This window comes from Pelophylax lessonae (genome assembly GCF_965119305.1).
Source record: "Pelophylax lessonae genome assembly, chromosome: 3".
NCBI classification, from domain to species: domain Eukaryota; kingdom Metazoa; phylum Chordata; class Amphibia; order Anura; family Ranidae; genus Pelophylax; species Pelophylax lessonae.
In genome coordinates, this window is record NC_138770.1 from 530,895,753 (window position 1) to 530,912,872 (window position 17,120).

Genomic DNA, 17,120 nt, shown 5'->3' on the forward strand with positions numbered 1-17,120 from the left:
ACTAGGAATTAAATAGCACAAAATTAAAGATCAAAAAAGGTACATACAGCATTCTATAAATTAGTAGTACATACAGTACTCTATGACCTAAAATGATTTAGAATATGGCCACATACACACTGGCCAATTAACTACGACGGTTGTAAGCGCTGCTTGCACACACCGTGTCTCACCAGCAGCAGCTGTCATTGGTGGCTATCAGATTAGTACTTTGTACAGACCAATGGCCAATGCCACTGCTATTCACATGTAACCACTCATTCGCTTCTGCGCAGAAACACCAACCCTAGACGCATACGGTCTTCGTCCTGGGTTGGTCAGAGGCTCTATTCGCATGTAAAAGCTCAAATGACTGTTTTTTTTTTGTGAGCAACAGCGGCGCTGGCCATTGATCTGTACAGAGTACTAATCTGAAAGCCACACTGATAACTGTTGCCTTGTCCCACACAGTGCATGCAAGCAGCATTTACAAATGACAGCAAGAATATAATGATTCTGACTGGGAGCCACCCCTGGCCACTTCAATTCTGCTGTGTGGATGTAACCTTAATATTACCAAGTACATGCTGATGAGTTTTTCAAAGTGACAGGGTCTCTAAGACATACAGGTGGTGCATCCCTTAATTACAGAAAAGATCCTTCTACTAGATGAAAATATCAGTTTGAAAACCACTAGTGCTTTCCAGTATGCATTGCAACTGTGCTACTGTAAATTAAACTGTCACCCAAGTTAAAACAGAACTGCAGCCATAACCTTTTTTCTTGTTTTACATAGAATGGGAAAGGGTTAGATCCTCTATCAGGTTTTTACTGCTGGTGGGAGAAAGCAGCAGCAGGTCCAATGTCCTAAATAACTCTTTATTAGTGGCATCAGCATACAAGTGGAAACAATAAAATGTTGCATTTTGGACTTAATACCCTTTTTCGTAGCTGTTCTGGTGAAGGTGGGACTTCCTCAAAGTTACTCCTCTCCAGGACAATAAGTGTGGGGAAATATCTCAAATGGATACAGACAGCTAAAATAGCCTGGAAGGGGTTTTATTTCCAAATCATTTTCTTGAGAATATTATTAGATGGCATACAAACTAGGGACAGACCGATTAATCGGCAAGGCCGATATGCACTTTCCCCAATATATCGGTATCGGCCCCGGAACTGGCCGATATTGCCGGTATTTTTGTGACTTCATTCTGCCTTCTTAGGCCGCCTCCCTCGCCTTGGACAGCCTCGTCTGTAGTCGGGAGTAGTCTAGCGGGAGTGTATCACAGCCATACACCCACCCACAGCAGCCCGGTGCCAGCCAGCCACCCACATCCACAGGCCCTGTACTAGCCAGCCAGCCACAGGCACTGTACCAGCCAGCCACCCACAGGCCCTGTATCTGCTACCCACAGGCACTGCACCAGCCAGCCAGCCACCCACCCACAGGCCCTGTACTAGTCAGCCACCCACCCAAAGCCCCGTTACCAGTCAGCCACCCACCCACAGCCCCTGTGCCAGCCACCCACCCAACACAGGGCGCCAGCCAGTCACCCACCACAGGGTGCCAGACAGCCAGCCACCCACCCACAGGCTCCGTACCAGCCAGCCACAGGCACTGTACCAGCCAGCCACCCACAGCCCCTGTGCCAGCCACCCACCTACCCACCACAGGGTGGCAGACAGCCAGCCACCCACCACAGGGTGCCAGACAGCCACCTACCACAGGGTGCCAGCCAGCCAGCCACCCACCACAGGGGGCCAGCAAGCCAGCCATTAAGCATTAAACAAAAATTAACATGTTCAGTACCAGATTTGTGTCAAAAATTGTCTTTATTTTTCAAAACTTTAAAAATTAACAAAATATCGGCCCATACCGATACGTTGTGACCAAAATATCGGTATCGGCCCTGGAAAAAAACATATCAGTCTATCCCTAATACAAACATCTCCAATTTGCATAGAAACACAAAACTGGCATACAAGTTGATTTTAGTGCATAGGTAAGACTGCATTGCAGCCAGTAAAATACCATAGACCAGCAGACATAACATTATCCAATACTCTGGGCATAGCCCCTGTAAAAGTAATAATAATTGGGGTTGTGGATGATAGAGTTAGTGTATTGGGGGATATGGGGCATGGATAGTATAAAGTGAAAAAATAAATGTGCATCCAAATTCAAAGATGATAGTGAACCGTGCCACGGGACCCTACACCAAGGATCAAAAGATTGCACTCACCGGAGGGTATGGACCCAAAACACTTTATAGTATATGGGCCATACGGGCTGATAATGCTGTATGCTGTATACTCCCAAGATAAGGCTGGAACACCGGATGATCAGGAAGGTAGCCAAAGTGTCACAAATGGAAGCCGTAGATCTCTCACAGTCATACATGGAGGAAGTCAGACAAAACCAACATAGTGTAATAATATAAGTTGATGGGAATGAGGAAAATGGGGAAGGAAGGGGGGAAACGGAAGATAGGGAAAGATGAGGGAAGTGGGACTTTAAATGAGACTCGTGCCATAGAGTCTCCATCCCTATTGATCATGAACGTAAAATGAACATAAAGAACACATAGTGTTCAAAAATAATATGTTCAAAAATAAAAGGGTGGGACTTTATATGAGGTGTGGCCAGTTGACACATGATGTTTTATTGGTAGTACATATACATTTGCTGGTAAGCATAAAAAGGCATATGGTCAAACATCATGTGTTTATTGACATGTAAAATGGCGGTTAGCCTAGGTACAATCAATACAATCAGTTCAAGGGGGACATAAACAGTATACAGCTGGATAATATGGTAGAATCATAATGAAAAATGACAAAGGTAGACCAACAAACATTTGATTTGTACAACATGATAATTGGATGCATGCTAAGATGATATTGAGTATACATGGCCTCTTCCGTCTGCCAGGTGTTGTTCCGAGTTTTCGAATTGCCCATGACGCTGGGAGCTACCTCCGCGGCTGCAGCCACTGCACAGAGCTACATTTGATCACCCAGCCTGAGAACCTATATGGCAATTCACATTATGTCTATGGACTTGCGCCTCTGGCCTTGCGCGGTTTTTTTCTTGCTCCCTCAGTTCCCTTCCAGACGCATTTATGGGTGCCATTACAGCCTCACTGACATAGTCCAATTGTGCCTGCTCCTGATGAAGTGAAACGGTTTTCACGATGCGCGTCGAGCTGAAGAGGCCATGTATACTCAATATCATCTTAGCATGCATCCAATTATCATGTTGTACAAATCAAATGTTTGTTGGTCTACCTTTGTCATTTTTCATTATGATTCTACCATATTATCCAGCTGTATACTGTTTATGTCCCCCTTGAACTGATTGTATTGATTGTACCTAGGCTAACCGCCATTTTACATGTCAATAAACACATGATGTTTGACCATATGCCTTTTTATGCTTACCAGCAAATGTATATGTACTACCAATAAAACATCATGTGTCAACTGGCCACACCTCATATAAAGTCCCACCCTTTTATTTTTGAACATATTATTTTTGAACACTATGTGTTCTTTATGTTCATTTTACGTTCATAGTGTAATAATATATAAAAGCCTTGGCAGCTTCCTATGATTAGGTCTGCTTAGAGGAAACGCGTCAGAAACGTTATTCATGCCATCAGTTTCTGTATTACATGCCTAAGTCCATTGGATGCTTGTAAGTCTTTCTTTGGCTTTTATACATTATTAAAGTTTTAGCAGTTTTACACTATGTCGGTTTTGTCTGACTTCCTCCATGTATGACTGTGAGAGATCTACAGCTTCCATTTGTGACACTTTGGCTACCTTCCTGATCATCCGGTGTTCCAGCCTTATCTTGGGAGTATACAGCATCATCAGCCCGTATGGCCCATATACTATAAAGTATTTTGGGTCCATACCCTCCGGTGAGCGCAATCTTTTGATCCTTGGTGTGGGGTCCCGTGGCACGGTTCACTATCATCTTTGAATTTGGATGCACATTTAGTTTCATTCACCACCTGGGACTTTCTTTATTAACTTTTTTCAGTGGCAACACATTTGATTATTCCCAGTCACGTTTGGTTATATATGATTTATTTGATATATATGATGTTCATTTATCCATATATGGTCACATATTTATGTGTTTTGGTTTAGCGCTGCAATTTTTATTTTTTCACTTTACAGTATTTACAACACGTCAGTTAATTTGCTAGCAGCTCTTTAGATTAATTTTTGTAGTTAGGGCAGTTTGATACACTTTATATTACTCATGGATAGTATAGTTCATAAGGGATGAAAAGTGATGCAAGTGTAGTGATGACCAGTTTTATAAGGAAGAACAGTTTGTGGTTTTTTTTTTTCTTTGCCAAGAGGGGTTTTAACCCTTTAATATGCCTTTATGAATATATGTTCTCTATTATCCCCGGCATATAGCTCTCTGTACATCTTCATAGGATCAGTATGAGGGCAGCTGGTGTCTGATGTGTAATTTCCTTCCTGCATTAACAATTTCATTTAATCTTCCAAAGTAGGATTACATTTGATTGATGGCTGTTAATCACTTAAGCTGGCTACACACAGTAGATTTCCTACTGTACATTTGTACAAAAATTTGAATCAGTACAATCCATGACGATTGTCGCTTAAAAGTAACATTGTGTTTGCTTTCAACATTGAATTTAGGATAAATGGATTTTCCTGAACGAAAACCACATACACTGTTAGAAAATCACTTGAGGAAAATTTCCCATCCTGCTTCTTCAAATTTTTTTGTCACTGTGTTTGAAAACAAACATCAATTTGACCCCATTACCCCATAATGATTAGAAAAACAAAGGAATGTTCGGAAAAACTGAATTTTTGTAAAATCTTACCTGTAAAATTCCTTTCTCTGAGTCCTCCGACAGTCGCCGCCTCTTCATATTCGTCACAATGGGGTATTAGACTTTGCTCCGAAGGAGTAGCTAGGCAACAGAATATGTTAACATTAAAGCTTTTAACATATCCCACCCACAGGGGGTGGTCCCCTCAGTCAATACCCTCCTACTTCCTGCAACCATATCTCAGTTTCAGTGGAATAGCAGTAGAGTATACAACCAAAACCCCAAAAGAGGGGCGGGGAGCGGCGACTGTCGGAGGACTCAGAGAAAGGAATTTTACAGGTAAGATTTTACAAAAATTCCGTTTTCTCTTACGTCCTCCGACAGTCGCCGCCTCTTCATATTCGTCACAATGGGGACGTCCCAAAGCAGTGCAAACATGAGGGGTGGGAAACGCAGCCGCGCCGTAAGGCAACGCAGTCTCCACATCAAAGAAAGGAACCTTACCAAAGGAAGGACACCAGCTGGGCAACAGGAAAAAAACTTGCTCAACAGGAGCAACAACCCAGGAAAAACAAATAACCCAGGGATAAAAACGTATCCCAACAGCCAGGGGTCCAAAACAAAGGACCCTAAGGAACTGCCGCACTAAGAACCTTGCGGCCAAAGGAAGCATCTGCCGATGCCTGAACATCTACTCTGTAGAATTTTGTGAAAGTGTGTACGGTCGACCAGGTCGCCGCCTTACACACCTGGGCCACAGAAGCCCCATGACGACAGGCCCAAGACGTACTCAGACATCTAGTAGAGTGCGCCTTCACAGGCACAGGCGGAACTTTCCCCTGCAAAGCATATGCCTGTTCAATGGTCTGTCTGATCCATTTGGCGATGGTAGAAGCCGACGCCGCCATACCCTTCCGAGGACCCTCCGGAAGGACAAACAAAGAATCCGTCTTGCGAAAAGACTCAGTCGATTTAAGGTAAACCCTTATCGCCCGAACAACATCCAAAGAGTGCAACCTCACCTCCTTCGGATGTTTACGCTTCGCGCACAGCGAAGGTAAGACAATATCCTCATTGAGATGGAATTCCGAAACTCGCTTCGGAAGAAAAGAAGGATTAGGTCGCAAGACCACCTTATCCAAGTGAATGACCAGATACGGAGACTTGCAGGACAAAGCCGCCAGCTCCGACACTCTGCGAGCCGAAGTGATCGCCACCAAAAAGGCGACCTTTTTGGACAACATGGACAACGAGATCTCCCTGATCTGTTCAAAAGGAGCACGTTGTAACACAGATAGAACGAGATTCAAGTCCCAAGGAGGCAAAGGTAACCAGGCAACCAAGGAGTTAGAAGCCACAGGACGTTGAAAAAGAACGGCCAGCGCAGACACCTGACCCTTGACCGTAGCCAGCGCCAAACGCTGGTCGACACCCGTTTGAAGGAAGGACAACACTCGAGAAAACGAGTACGTGCGAGGTGAAAACCCCCTGAACTCACACCAGGCAAAATAGGCCTTCCAAGTACGGTAATAAACCTTCCCCGAGGAAGACTTCCTCGCGTTGATCAAGGTATGAACGACCTCTGGGGAGAGACCCCTATCCTTCAGGACCTCGGTCTCAACAGCCAGGCCGTCAAAGCCAGCGACTGTAAAGCAGGATGGAATATCGGGCCCTGAGACAGGAGATCGTCTCGAAGAGGTAGACGCCATGGGGCGTCGACCGCCAGATTCACGAGGCCTGCGTACCAGGACCGACGAGGCCAGTCCGGTGCCACAAGAATCACCGTGCTGCATTCCGAGTGCAACCTGCGGAGGAACCTGGACAGCAATTGAATCGGTGGAAACGCATACATCAGTCTGTACTGATGCCACGGGGCCACCAACGCGTCTGATGCGTCTGCCCGAGGGTCGCGCGTCCTTGCCACGAACCTTCTCACCTTGTTGTTCAGACGAGACGCGAACAGGTCCACATCTGGAAGACCCCACTTTGCGAACAACATCTGGAAGACAGCCGGGTGGAGAGACCATTCCCCCTGATCCAGGGTCTGGCGACTCAGATAGTCCGCCTGCCAGTTCTCCACCCCCGGAATGTGAACTGCCGTTATCGCCGGGACATGAGTCTCGGCCCAAGACAGAATGTCGGCCACTTCCCGAGCCACTCGGGCACTCCTGGTGCCCCCTTGGTGGTTGATGTAGGCCACCGCCGTGGCATTGTCCGTCTGCACCCGAACCGGACAGCCCTGCAGTCGGTCCGTCCAGTGACGGAGGCAGAGATTTATCGCACGCAATTCCAGAATGTTGATCGGAAGGGAGGACTCCCCCCTCCGACCAAGTTCGCTGGGCGGACAGAACGCCCAGAACACCACCCCAGCCCGACAGGCTGGCATCCGTGGTGATCACTGTCCATGAGATAGGACAAAAGGACTTGCCCCCCGATATCATCGGGGACTGGAGCCACCACAGAAGATCCCTTCTGGTGCGAAGGCTCAACGAAATCAGAAGATCCAGAGATTGGGGTCGCCCATCCCACTTGGACAGGATCTCCGCTTGGAGACCCCGCGTGTGAAACTGGGCGAAGGGAATCGCCTCGAAAGCCGAGACCATCAATCCCAGACATCTCATGCACGTCCGGAGGGACGAGCACGGACTGTCCCTGAGGGACCTGACTTCCTCCTGAAGAGTCCTGAGCTTGTCTTCCAGCAGGAAGACCTTCGCCTGGATCGAGTCCAGGATCATTCCCAGGTAGGGAAGACGAACCGACGGACTCAGCGTCGACTTTGGAAAATTTATCGTCCAACCAAACTCCTGTAGAGTTTGCATCATGATGGACAGGTCCTGTTCTAGACCCTGGCTGGACGCAGACCGAACCAGAATGTCGTCCAGATACCCCAGGACAGAGATGCCCTGAGCTCTCAACAAAGCCAGAACGGGTGCAAGCACCTTGGTGAAAACCCGAGGAGCCGAGGTGAGACCAAAAGGCAACGCCACGAATTGGTAATGATCCTCCGCAATGGCGAATCGAAGGAACCTCTGGTGACCCTCAAAAATTGGGATGTGAAGGTACGCATCCTTCAGATCGATGGAGGCCATGAATTCCCCCGGAACCAGGGCAGCCACCACCGACCGCAGGGACTCCATGCGGAACTTGTGAACCCGCACAAAGGGGTTCAAAGCCTTTAAGTCCAGAATTGGACGAACCTTGCCCTCCTTTCTGGGCACAGTGAACAGATTGGAATAAAACCCCTGAAATCTGTCCCGGTGAGGCACCGGAACCACCACTCCCTGAGCCCTCAGGTCCCGCACCGCTAAGTGCAGGTCCCGCAAACGCTCCGGAGACAGTTGAAGATTTGAGGGAAAGAATCTGCTCTCCGGCCGAGAGAGAAACTCGATCTTGTAGCCAGATCGAACGATTTCCTGAACCCACCGGTCCCGCACGCGGGCCAGCCAGGGCTGAAGAAAACCGAGCAAGCGTCCCCCCACCCCAGAACTGGGTGAGGGCGCCCCTTCAGGCCGCACTGTTATGGGCAGCGGGTCCGGACTGACCGGACTTCTGTTTACCAGACCACGGCTTCTTTTGGGAGCCTTGACCCTTGAACGGTTTGCCCTTGTAGTGCGACCGAAAGGCACAAAAGGACCCCTGAGGAGGCTGAAAATTAGTATGCTTCTTACCAGGAGCCCCCTTAGCCTTGGGGAAGTGGGGCAAGAGCGTGCTCTTACCGCCCGTGATCCCCTTTATCAACGTATCCAAGGACTCCCCAAAAAGGCGAGATCCATCATAAGGCAGATTGGCTAAGGTCTTGCGCGAAGATTGGTCCACCGACCAACACTTCAACCAAACCAGGCGGCGAGACAACACCGCCATGCTTTGCACACGTGCAGCCAACTGCACTAAGTCCAAGTCAGCATCACACAGGTACATGACACCCTGATGGATTTGATCCACCATATCCAATGTCGCCGGCGAGGCCGAATCAGCCACTAGGACGCGCCTAAGCACCTGCGTCCAACTTGCGACAGCCTGGGCTGCCATAAGAGAGGCAAACAGAGCTTTAAGCATCGAACCCGTGACAGAATAAGTATGACGGGCAAGAGACTCCATTCTCCTATCCGTGGCATCTCGGAACACCGGGGTATCCTCTGCAGGAATCGCAGTGGATTTATTCAAAACTGCAATTGCGTGATCCACCGGGGGTGGCACACACCACCGTTCATCAGTGGCAGGCGTGAAAGGATAACACAGCCTGAACCTACTTGGCACAGCAAAAGGTTTGCGTAAATTGCGCCATTGTTCCTTAACAGCGCGCTGAAAATCATCAGTGCAGGGAAAGACCTGCGATGTCTTGCGTCTTTTCTGTGTCCCATAAGCCGCCAAGGCAGCGGGAGGACACAGTTCATCCTGCAAACGCAGTGTTTGTTTTATAGAAGCAACCAATTCATCCATGATTGCAAGCTCTTCAGGCGAGCCAGGGGGAGAATTATCAACCCCTTCAACCTCAGCCTCCACCTCGGACCCCACGAGATTCAGGGAGGAACGGGACCCTGATAAGGAGACCCCAGCCATAGCAGCCCCATCACCTTCACCCTCAGAATCAGAGGAAATAGAAAGTCTGGGTCTTTTAGTGGATTGAGCAGCCACCAGCATCTGCACCTGAGCAGCAAGGTTAGCCACCACTTCGGCTAAATCCCCCCCTGGGGGTGAAACAGCAGTCCCCTGGCTTCCCACCAAGGTGGCAGGAAATTTGCCCTCCTGAGAATCCATTTGCCCCAAAAAAAAAATATGCCGGAGAATAAAGGGTTAACTGCCCCTTTAACAAGCGCGGCGAGCGCAGCCCACCGCACACACACACTAGCACAATGAGACCCCCACAGGGATAAAACTGAACACAGTCAATGGATATAGGAAGAAACAGAAGGATAAAACCTGAGGAGACCCCTGCTGCTGCTGCCGGCTCGATCGGTGCACCCAGGAAAGAGGAAGTGATGAAATCAGGGCGCTCTATTAAAGCCTATGGAAGGCTACAAGAAAATGGCCGCCCGCAGTGAAAACATGCGGCTGGAGCGAGCGCAGGCAAAATGGCGCCGTTTGGCGCCGAAACCGCCGCTCCCCCACTACTGTGATGCAGATAACACCACCCATGTAAAAAAACATGGCGGATCGCCGCAGCGATCGCTGTATCGTGCCCCAAACATGACAAAAACATGCCCCACAGCACACAGCCCTTCACACTGTACACAGGCTGACACAGACAGTGCCACACAGCCCCCCCCCCTGCAGCCCACAGCATGCAGCCAGAGCGATAGGGAGACAAACAGTGTGAACAGAGGCAGGTTACACAGTCCCAGACTGACACCCCCCCGACAGACAGGTCCCCGCATAGATACACCTACCTCTTAATGGCGTGGGGAACCCGCACAGGCGAACAAGCCGCTTCACATGAGGCAGGGAGAGTCGCATCCAGGACGCACAAAATCGGGGTTAAGAAACCGCACAGCGTCCAGTGAGGTAGCCACCTCACCAATCATCCCTGCACCGAACAGGGTGGGTCGTTCACTGCGCCAGGATCGTTACCTGGCTGAACGCTCGACGGCAGGCTGGGAAGCCACTGACCCACGACCTGCGACCAGGGGGATCAGCCCGAGACCCAGCCCGCACGAATCCTCTTCATCAGAAGAACTAACTAACGCTGACAAAAAAGAACAGCTAAGTAAAGAGAGAGAAAAAACTCAAACAAAAAATCAAAAAAGAAGAGAAAGGCTGAGGCAAAAAGCCCCAGCATAGAGAGATCCAGCTACTCCTGACAAGCTAGACATTGAAACTGAGATATGGTTGCAGGAAGTAGGAGGGTATTGACTGAGGGGACCACCCCCTGTGGGTGGGATATGTTAAAAGCTTTAATGTTAACATATTCTGTTGCCTAGCTACTCCTTCGGAGCAAAGTCTAATACCCCATTGTGACGAATATGAAGAGGCGGCGACTGTCGGAGGACGTAAGAGAAAGCAAATTTTTCATATGAATTTTTTATATCAGGCTTGCTGTATGTAAGAGACAGAAAGAAACTTGCAGTGAATGTCCCAGCATCAAAAGCAGATCATAAGATTACCTACAGAAGTGACTAGTGTGATACAAGAATACCTAGGAAAAAAAAAAAAAGGCACTGAAAATGTACACAATTTAGATCAACCCTCTAAACTAGGGAAAAATTTCAACATACATGACTAAGCGATTACCTGTAAATGAACGCAGACTGTATGAGCTCAGGGCCAATCATTTACAGGTAAACACGCCAGGCCAGCAACTGCATTATCTACAGGAACGGTCAGCTTCCCATAAGGGTCCCTTCACACCTGTCCGTTCCTGCTGACGGACTCCGTTCTGCTCAGCGGGGATCGATCCGCCGATCCCCGCTGAGCAGGCGGATGACAGCTCCGTCTCTGCTCTCTGTGCAGAGACAGAGCTGTCAGATCCCCGCTGTCCTCTATGGGGGAATCGGATGAGAACGGACCGCTGGGTTTCCATTCGTCCGGATTTGACGGACAGGATCGGATCAGATGGCAGCGGGTGTCAGCGGAAACATCCACTGCCCCATAGGGATGCATGGGGCATCCGATCAGGTCCGCCTGAAAAACTGACAGGCGGATCTGATTGGACCGTATGTGTGAAAGGGGCCTTACTTTCAATGGGGTTTTTTCCTGCAGAAAATAACCGGGAACCCCCTCTGGGATTCTCACATGTAAACACGGCCAACATTGTGCAGATGTAAAGGTGAATAAAAGTCAGGCAAGTAAAGCTAACAGAAACTAGTTTTCAACCTACCCATAGAAAGCACAAACTGTTAGGCTGGGTTCACACTGCCACACAGAGCGGCTCACAGCAGGGGTCCAGTGCGTCCCTATTCACCGTTACAGGTGCGATTGTGTGGCTAAGTTTGGGCCTGAAACGGACCAGAAGACGCACAGGACTTCTGTGCAATTCTCACCAGAGCTGCTCCAGAGATATGTGAATCGGCTCCATAGAGAGCCAGTCACAATCTCCTGATATGTGAATTGGATGTGGGGAAATCCGCATCCAATTCGCAATAGTGTGAACCCAGCCTTACTGAAAAACATTTACCTGTAAATTATTTAGGGTCTATGTCTTTTATTGAATAAACTCTATTTAATAGTTTACAGAGTATTCTTTATGCAGTATTTGGGGGGAATATATGAAATAAAGGTCTCTTACCTTATAGCAGCGATATTTGTATAATAAAACAAGGAAAACTGTCATCACAAGAATAACACTTATCATTATAATTGTATTCAGAACAGAATTCAGAAGTCGTTGCCCAACTGAAGTTGTATCTTCTGAAAAAGGTGTATAGATTCTGAAAAGGACAAACAAATGAATAAAATGACTTGTAAGCCCCTCAAACCTAAAATATTTGTTAGCCATGTTAGAATGTGTGAATGGGGAAATCGAGTCAGTTCTTTAGTTCAGCCGCCTGGCTGAAAAACGGACCCATGTATGGGCACCCTTAGGCTTTAGGCCCCCTTCATACCTGAGCGATTTTCTATTTAATGCTTCTAAATCTAAAATACTAAACAAGCTGAATCCCATTAATTTCAATGGCCCCTGTTCATATATGAGCATTCTATCACCTGAAGCAAAACGACTGTCTCTCAAAAAAGTACATGAGCTTCTTTTTGGCAGATTACAAGCATTTTTTGCCCCATAGACTTCAATAGAAACGCCTGACTTTAGAGGTTTGAAGTGTTTTGTTGCTTGTTTTCTACTCAAACAGAAGCTCTCTACCCTGAATTTCCTTTCCCTCTTCTCTCCTTTAGAGTCGGTTCACACTGGGGCGACACGACTCCTTACTACTTCGGGAGGCGACTTGTCAGTGCCGTGCACCACAACTTCGGAGCGACTTGCAGGGACTTCACATAATGGAAGTCTATGCAAGTCGCTCTGAGGTTGCCCCGAAGTAGTACAGGACCCTTTTTCTAAGTCGGAGCGACTTAAAAAACGCCTGAGAAACACCAGTTAATTGCTACGTTCAGGTGTGAATGGAGCCTAACTGCACAGAAAACAGACATTCTACTGTTTCATTGCAAGTTAGAAAAGCAGATACAACCTAAGGGATGTGGAATAGCCTGTATTGGGCGAAGATTTGCTAAGCAAATTAGACAACTTGTTCAATTCAAGGACAGGCGGGTGGCCACATGGATCTCCAAGCACATTCCGGAGTGTACAATGGTGTAGGGCCGATGCATGGATTAGACCCATATGGATCTACACTCCGGAATGCACTTGGAGATCCATGAAGCCGCCTGTCTTTCCCTGATTTGAACAGGCTGCCTGCATACAGCTGCACTGAACATCTGTGCATCCCAGAGGGATGAAAACGGCCCATCACATGGATGTATAGATCAGTATGCCCATGTGAATATATTTTTAAATGTTTTTAGGACATACATGTAACAGATCAGCTTGATGTAAATAGTCTGTAAACACTGTTTTAATTTACAGCAAGTGCGGTTATTTTTCTACACTACATATATTGTATAATCCAGGTATAATCCAGACATTCCTAATTAGGGTTATTCCAGAGGTTACCAGGGGCAATGGCTGACTAATCTACCACCCAATGCTGCCTGCATAGTTCCAGGGTCAACAATACCTGGTTTGACACCAGGGATTTTTTTTAATATAATTATGTTTTTTATTAAAAGTTGTACATAACACAAAAAACAAAACAGAGTAAAGATATGGCAGTTCACCAAAAGAGGAATGTCAAAGTACAATTTACAGGTTTATGGTTGATAAATAAAAATAACAGACACCTAGTATAATTCAGGACAGGAGCAAGATTGAAGCAAGAATAAGGTATCAGCACTTAAAAACATGGAAAAATAAACGTGGGTGCCAGAGCTGTGAGAGAGCCACACATTGGATAAGGAGGGGAAGGGAGGGAGGGGGTTATAGGAGGTTATAAGGGAGGCGACAGGTGGCATTAGGGTGGTTTTTGGAGGAGAAAGGTCACCATATTCGAATTGGTCTTAGGTATACCAACATTTATTAAACTGTACAAGAGTCGGTAACAATAGTAGTAAGGAATTCCATTCTCCGGATTTCCGCCACAATATGTAAAAGTTGGGGTTTTGTAGGGGGGGGGGGGGTCAGTAGACAACCATCGGAGGGGGATGGCTCCCCTAGCAGTTTGGAGAATGTATGAGATCAGACCCCAAGTTGATTTAGGGAAACTGGAGAAGGGAAGACCTAGTAGATAGTGAACTGGGTCTAATGGAAAAGACCTTTGAAACAAATGTTGAAGTAATCACATGACCAGGGATTTTTTTTTTAGCAGACTGCAAGAATGGCATTATTTGCAGCAATCCCCAATGAAATGGATCATTCTTTCAAATTACCTCCAAAGTAAGGGGGGCATTCTTCCACTCAAGGATGCACTGCTCTCACTAACCTCAATGTAGGGATGGCTTCTTTAATACCACTAATGTAAGGACACATCTCTCCCAATGACCACAGTGTAATGGGTCCCTTCACGGAACACCGTAGTAAAGAGGCAATTCTCTATTGACCACGAATGTAACGGAGTCAGTCTGCATTTCTTTTCTGGCCATGATTTTTTTCCCATTTTGTTGAAACATGATCCACCTTGAGTGTCAAATACTCCAGGTATACAACATTCCTTATGGTTTTATTTATTTCGTAAATTTTATATATACACACGCACACACAACATACCAGACTTGCTAATGGACAGCAAAACAGTTGTAGATATAATATTGTTTACTGACAGACTCCATGGCAGCATACGTATGGGTTAGCCCCACCTCCACTCCTCCCCTATAGGACCCCATTCCCATAAATCTTTGCTCTGAGCCAGAGACCCTGTTCCTTTTTTGTCCTCCTCCTCCTCCTAAGGACCAGAATGGTTGAAGTCTTACCTTGGATGAAGTGTCCACGATCAAGGCCTGGTTGTTCGGCAAGCTGTGCCCCGGAAGACATGTGAAGTCTCCAGCATTCCCCAGCTATTAGCAGGGCGGGGAAGGGCGATGGATTCGGTGCCATGTGGAGTCTCCAGCAATCCCCAGCTGATAGCAGGGTGGAGAAGGGCGGTGGATGCGGTGCCATGAAAAGCTTAAGCTTGGCCATTGGCAGGCAAAGCGTCAGTACGGCCAAAGAGCCTTGCTATTAGCAGGTGGCCATAAATGTCCTGGGCCCATGCAGCAGTGTCTTATGGATCCAGGCATGGTCGTAGGGGATGCTGTGTGCAGTGATGTATACTTTTTTTTTTGCATATTCCATGGCAGCAGTTGTGTGTGTTTTATCTGTTTTACTCCCCTGCTCTAGTGTCTTCCAGCCTATGGCGGCCGGAGCGCATTTGGGTTCCAAGCCGCCGCTCTCTCTGCCGGCCTAGCGTCCCTGGGTTACTCATGTCCGGAGACTCGTCCTGTGGGCTTTGGTGTCATTACAGTGGAGAGATTCAATCAGCAGTCAGTACTGTTGATATTGGGACTTCTCTGTTGGCAGCAGTTTCCCTAAATGCTGTGTGCAATCCTCACAGGTACATGCTCTACAATAACACCCTTGTGTGCTGCCTGTGTGTGATCCTGATGGTTCTATCACCTGTGCAGGTTGGCTGTCTGTGCAATTTCCACATTACGGATGTATCACTGCCCCCCCCCCCCCCAGCCTTGTAGCCAGCCTATGTGTAGCGGGGGATGAGAGGGTGTGTTAAACCCTTTCCTTTCTTCGCTTGCCTGAGCAATTCCCTTTGGGTTTTTAACCCTTTTCCTTTCTACCCTATTTTGTTTTCTTTTAGGTTTTTAAGTCCTTCTAGTTCTGGTTGACAATACACGGCACAAGATGGGAAAGACCTCATTAGGTCACTACATCAACCTTCTTCCAGATTTAGTCATCATTAGTCACAATCAAAGTCCAGCCTTTATTGCAGAAGCTCTGAATCCTCCACATCCACCGCCATGTCAGCTGCTCAAAGGAAGGAGCCTGCTGGGGATGCAGGACTTCGGCACCAGAGGACAAGTCTCTGTGTGAGCCATACTAAGCCCAGGCGGTTGGGAAAAAGTGGTGGTTTCCAGCAAATGGAATCTCTGGTGAGGCGTGTAGTGCAGAAAACCCTTAAAAAAAGTGGGGTACAAGCCACACGCAAGGTCCAACAGTCGTTATGGCGTATTCTCCCACTATGGACAGCCAGGAAGGACTAGAACCGTCCTATTCAAGCCATTAATCTATAAAGACCTCAAAAAGTGAGGCAGAGCCCTTGTGACGCCCTTGGTCAAGGCATTGAAGGGAGCATTTACACAAATAGAACCTGTAGAGTCTCCTGCAAAGCAAGAGGAAGTTCTTTATGCACCTCTAGAGAGAGCGTTCTAATTTCCCATTCCTAACGGAAATAAGGGACATAATTTTGGATAAGTGGAGCAAGGTCATGAGATATACCTCCCTTCTGAGCAAGATGGTCAAGCTCTATCCATTCAGAGATAAGGATGTGAAGCATCTAAAGACTGCCTCTCTAGTTGTTGAGGCCTTAATGAGGCAAGCAGGCATGTCGCTCTTCCTTAGAAGATGCAGTGAATGACCTGAAAGTAAACATGGCCACAAGAGCCCAGGCTAAAAGTGATGGAAACGTGGAAGGAGAATGCAGACACAGTATTCAAGAGCTCGGTAGTTTAGGACCCAGAGCTGGTGTCGGTTTCCATGGTGAGGCTCCAAGGTAAATCATGCGCATAGTGGCGTCCGGCACCTGCTAGGCCGGAAGATGACACAGTCAAAAGGACAATGTTCAGAGCGTGTGAGGGTCGCACATTTTTACAGAACAGGTCTGGATTTTAGGAAGAGCTGGTGAAGAGGCCAGATATACCCTCAGAAGTAGGCTAAAAGCTTGACCTTGGGTATTCAAGAAGCTACTGAGTTTGAGCCTCAGACTATTGGAACATCAAAGCGGTCTTTTCAGGGCACGCATGGTCCTTCAGAAGTCCTCCTCATCGTGGAATAATTTCCACAGATTTTGCCTCACTCGGAGGTAAAATTAAGCATACAGCTGCAAGAAAAAGTATGTGAACCCTTTGGAATGATATGGATTTCTGCACAAATTGGTCATAAAATGTGATCTGATCATCATCTAAGACGCAACAATGGACAATCACAGTCTGCTTAAACTAATAACACACAAAGAATGAAATGTTGCCATGTTGTTATTGAACACACCATGTAAACATTCACAGTGCAGGTGGAAAAATTATGTGAACCCCTAGACTAATGACATCTCCAAGAGCTAATTGGAGTGAGAT

General features: G+C 47.3%; 1 protein-coding gene across 1 annotated transcript in view; it reads right to left on the reverse strand.

Moving 5' to 3' along the window:
• PSEN2 (presenilin 2) overlaps positions 1-17,120 on the reverse strand; it is an 80,593-nt gene that overhangs the window by 38,655 nt on the left and 24,818 nt on the right. The window contains exon 3 of the mRNA XM_082248935.1: positions 12,028-12,169. Within this exon, the coding sequence (XP_082105061.1) occupies positions 12,028-12,169 (142 nt within the window). The remainder of the gene's footprint in view (positions 1-12,027; positions 12,170-17,120) is intronic.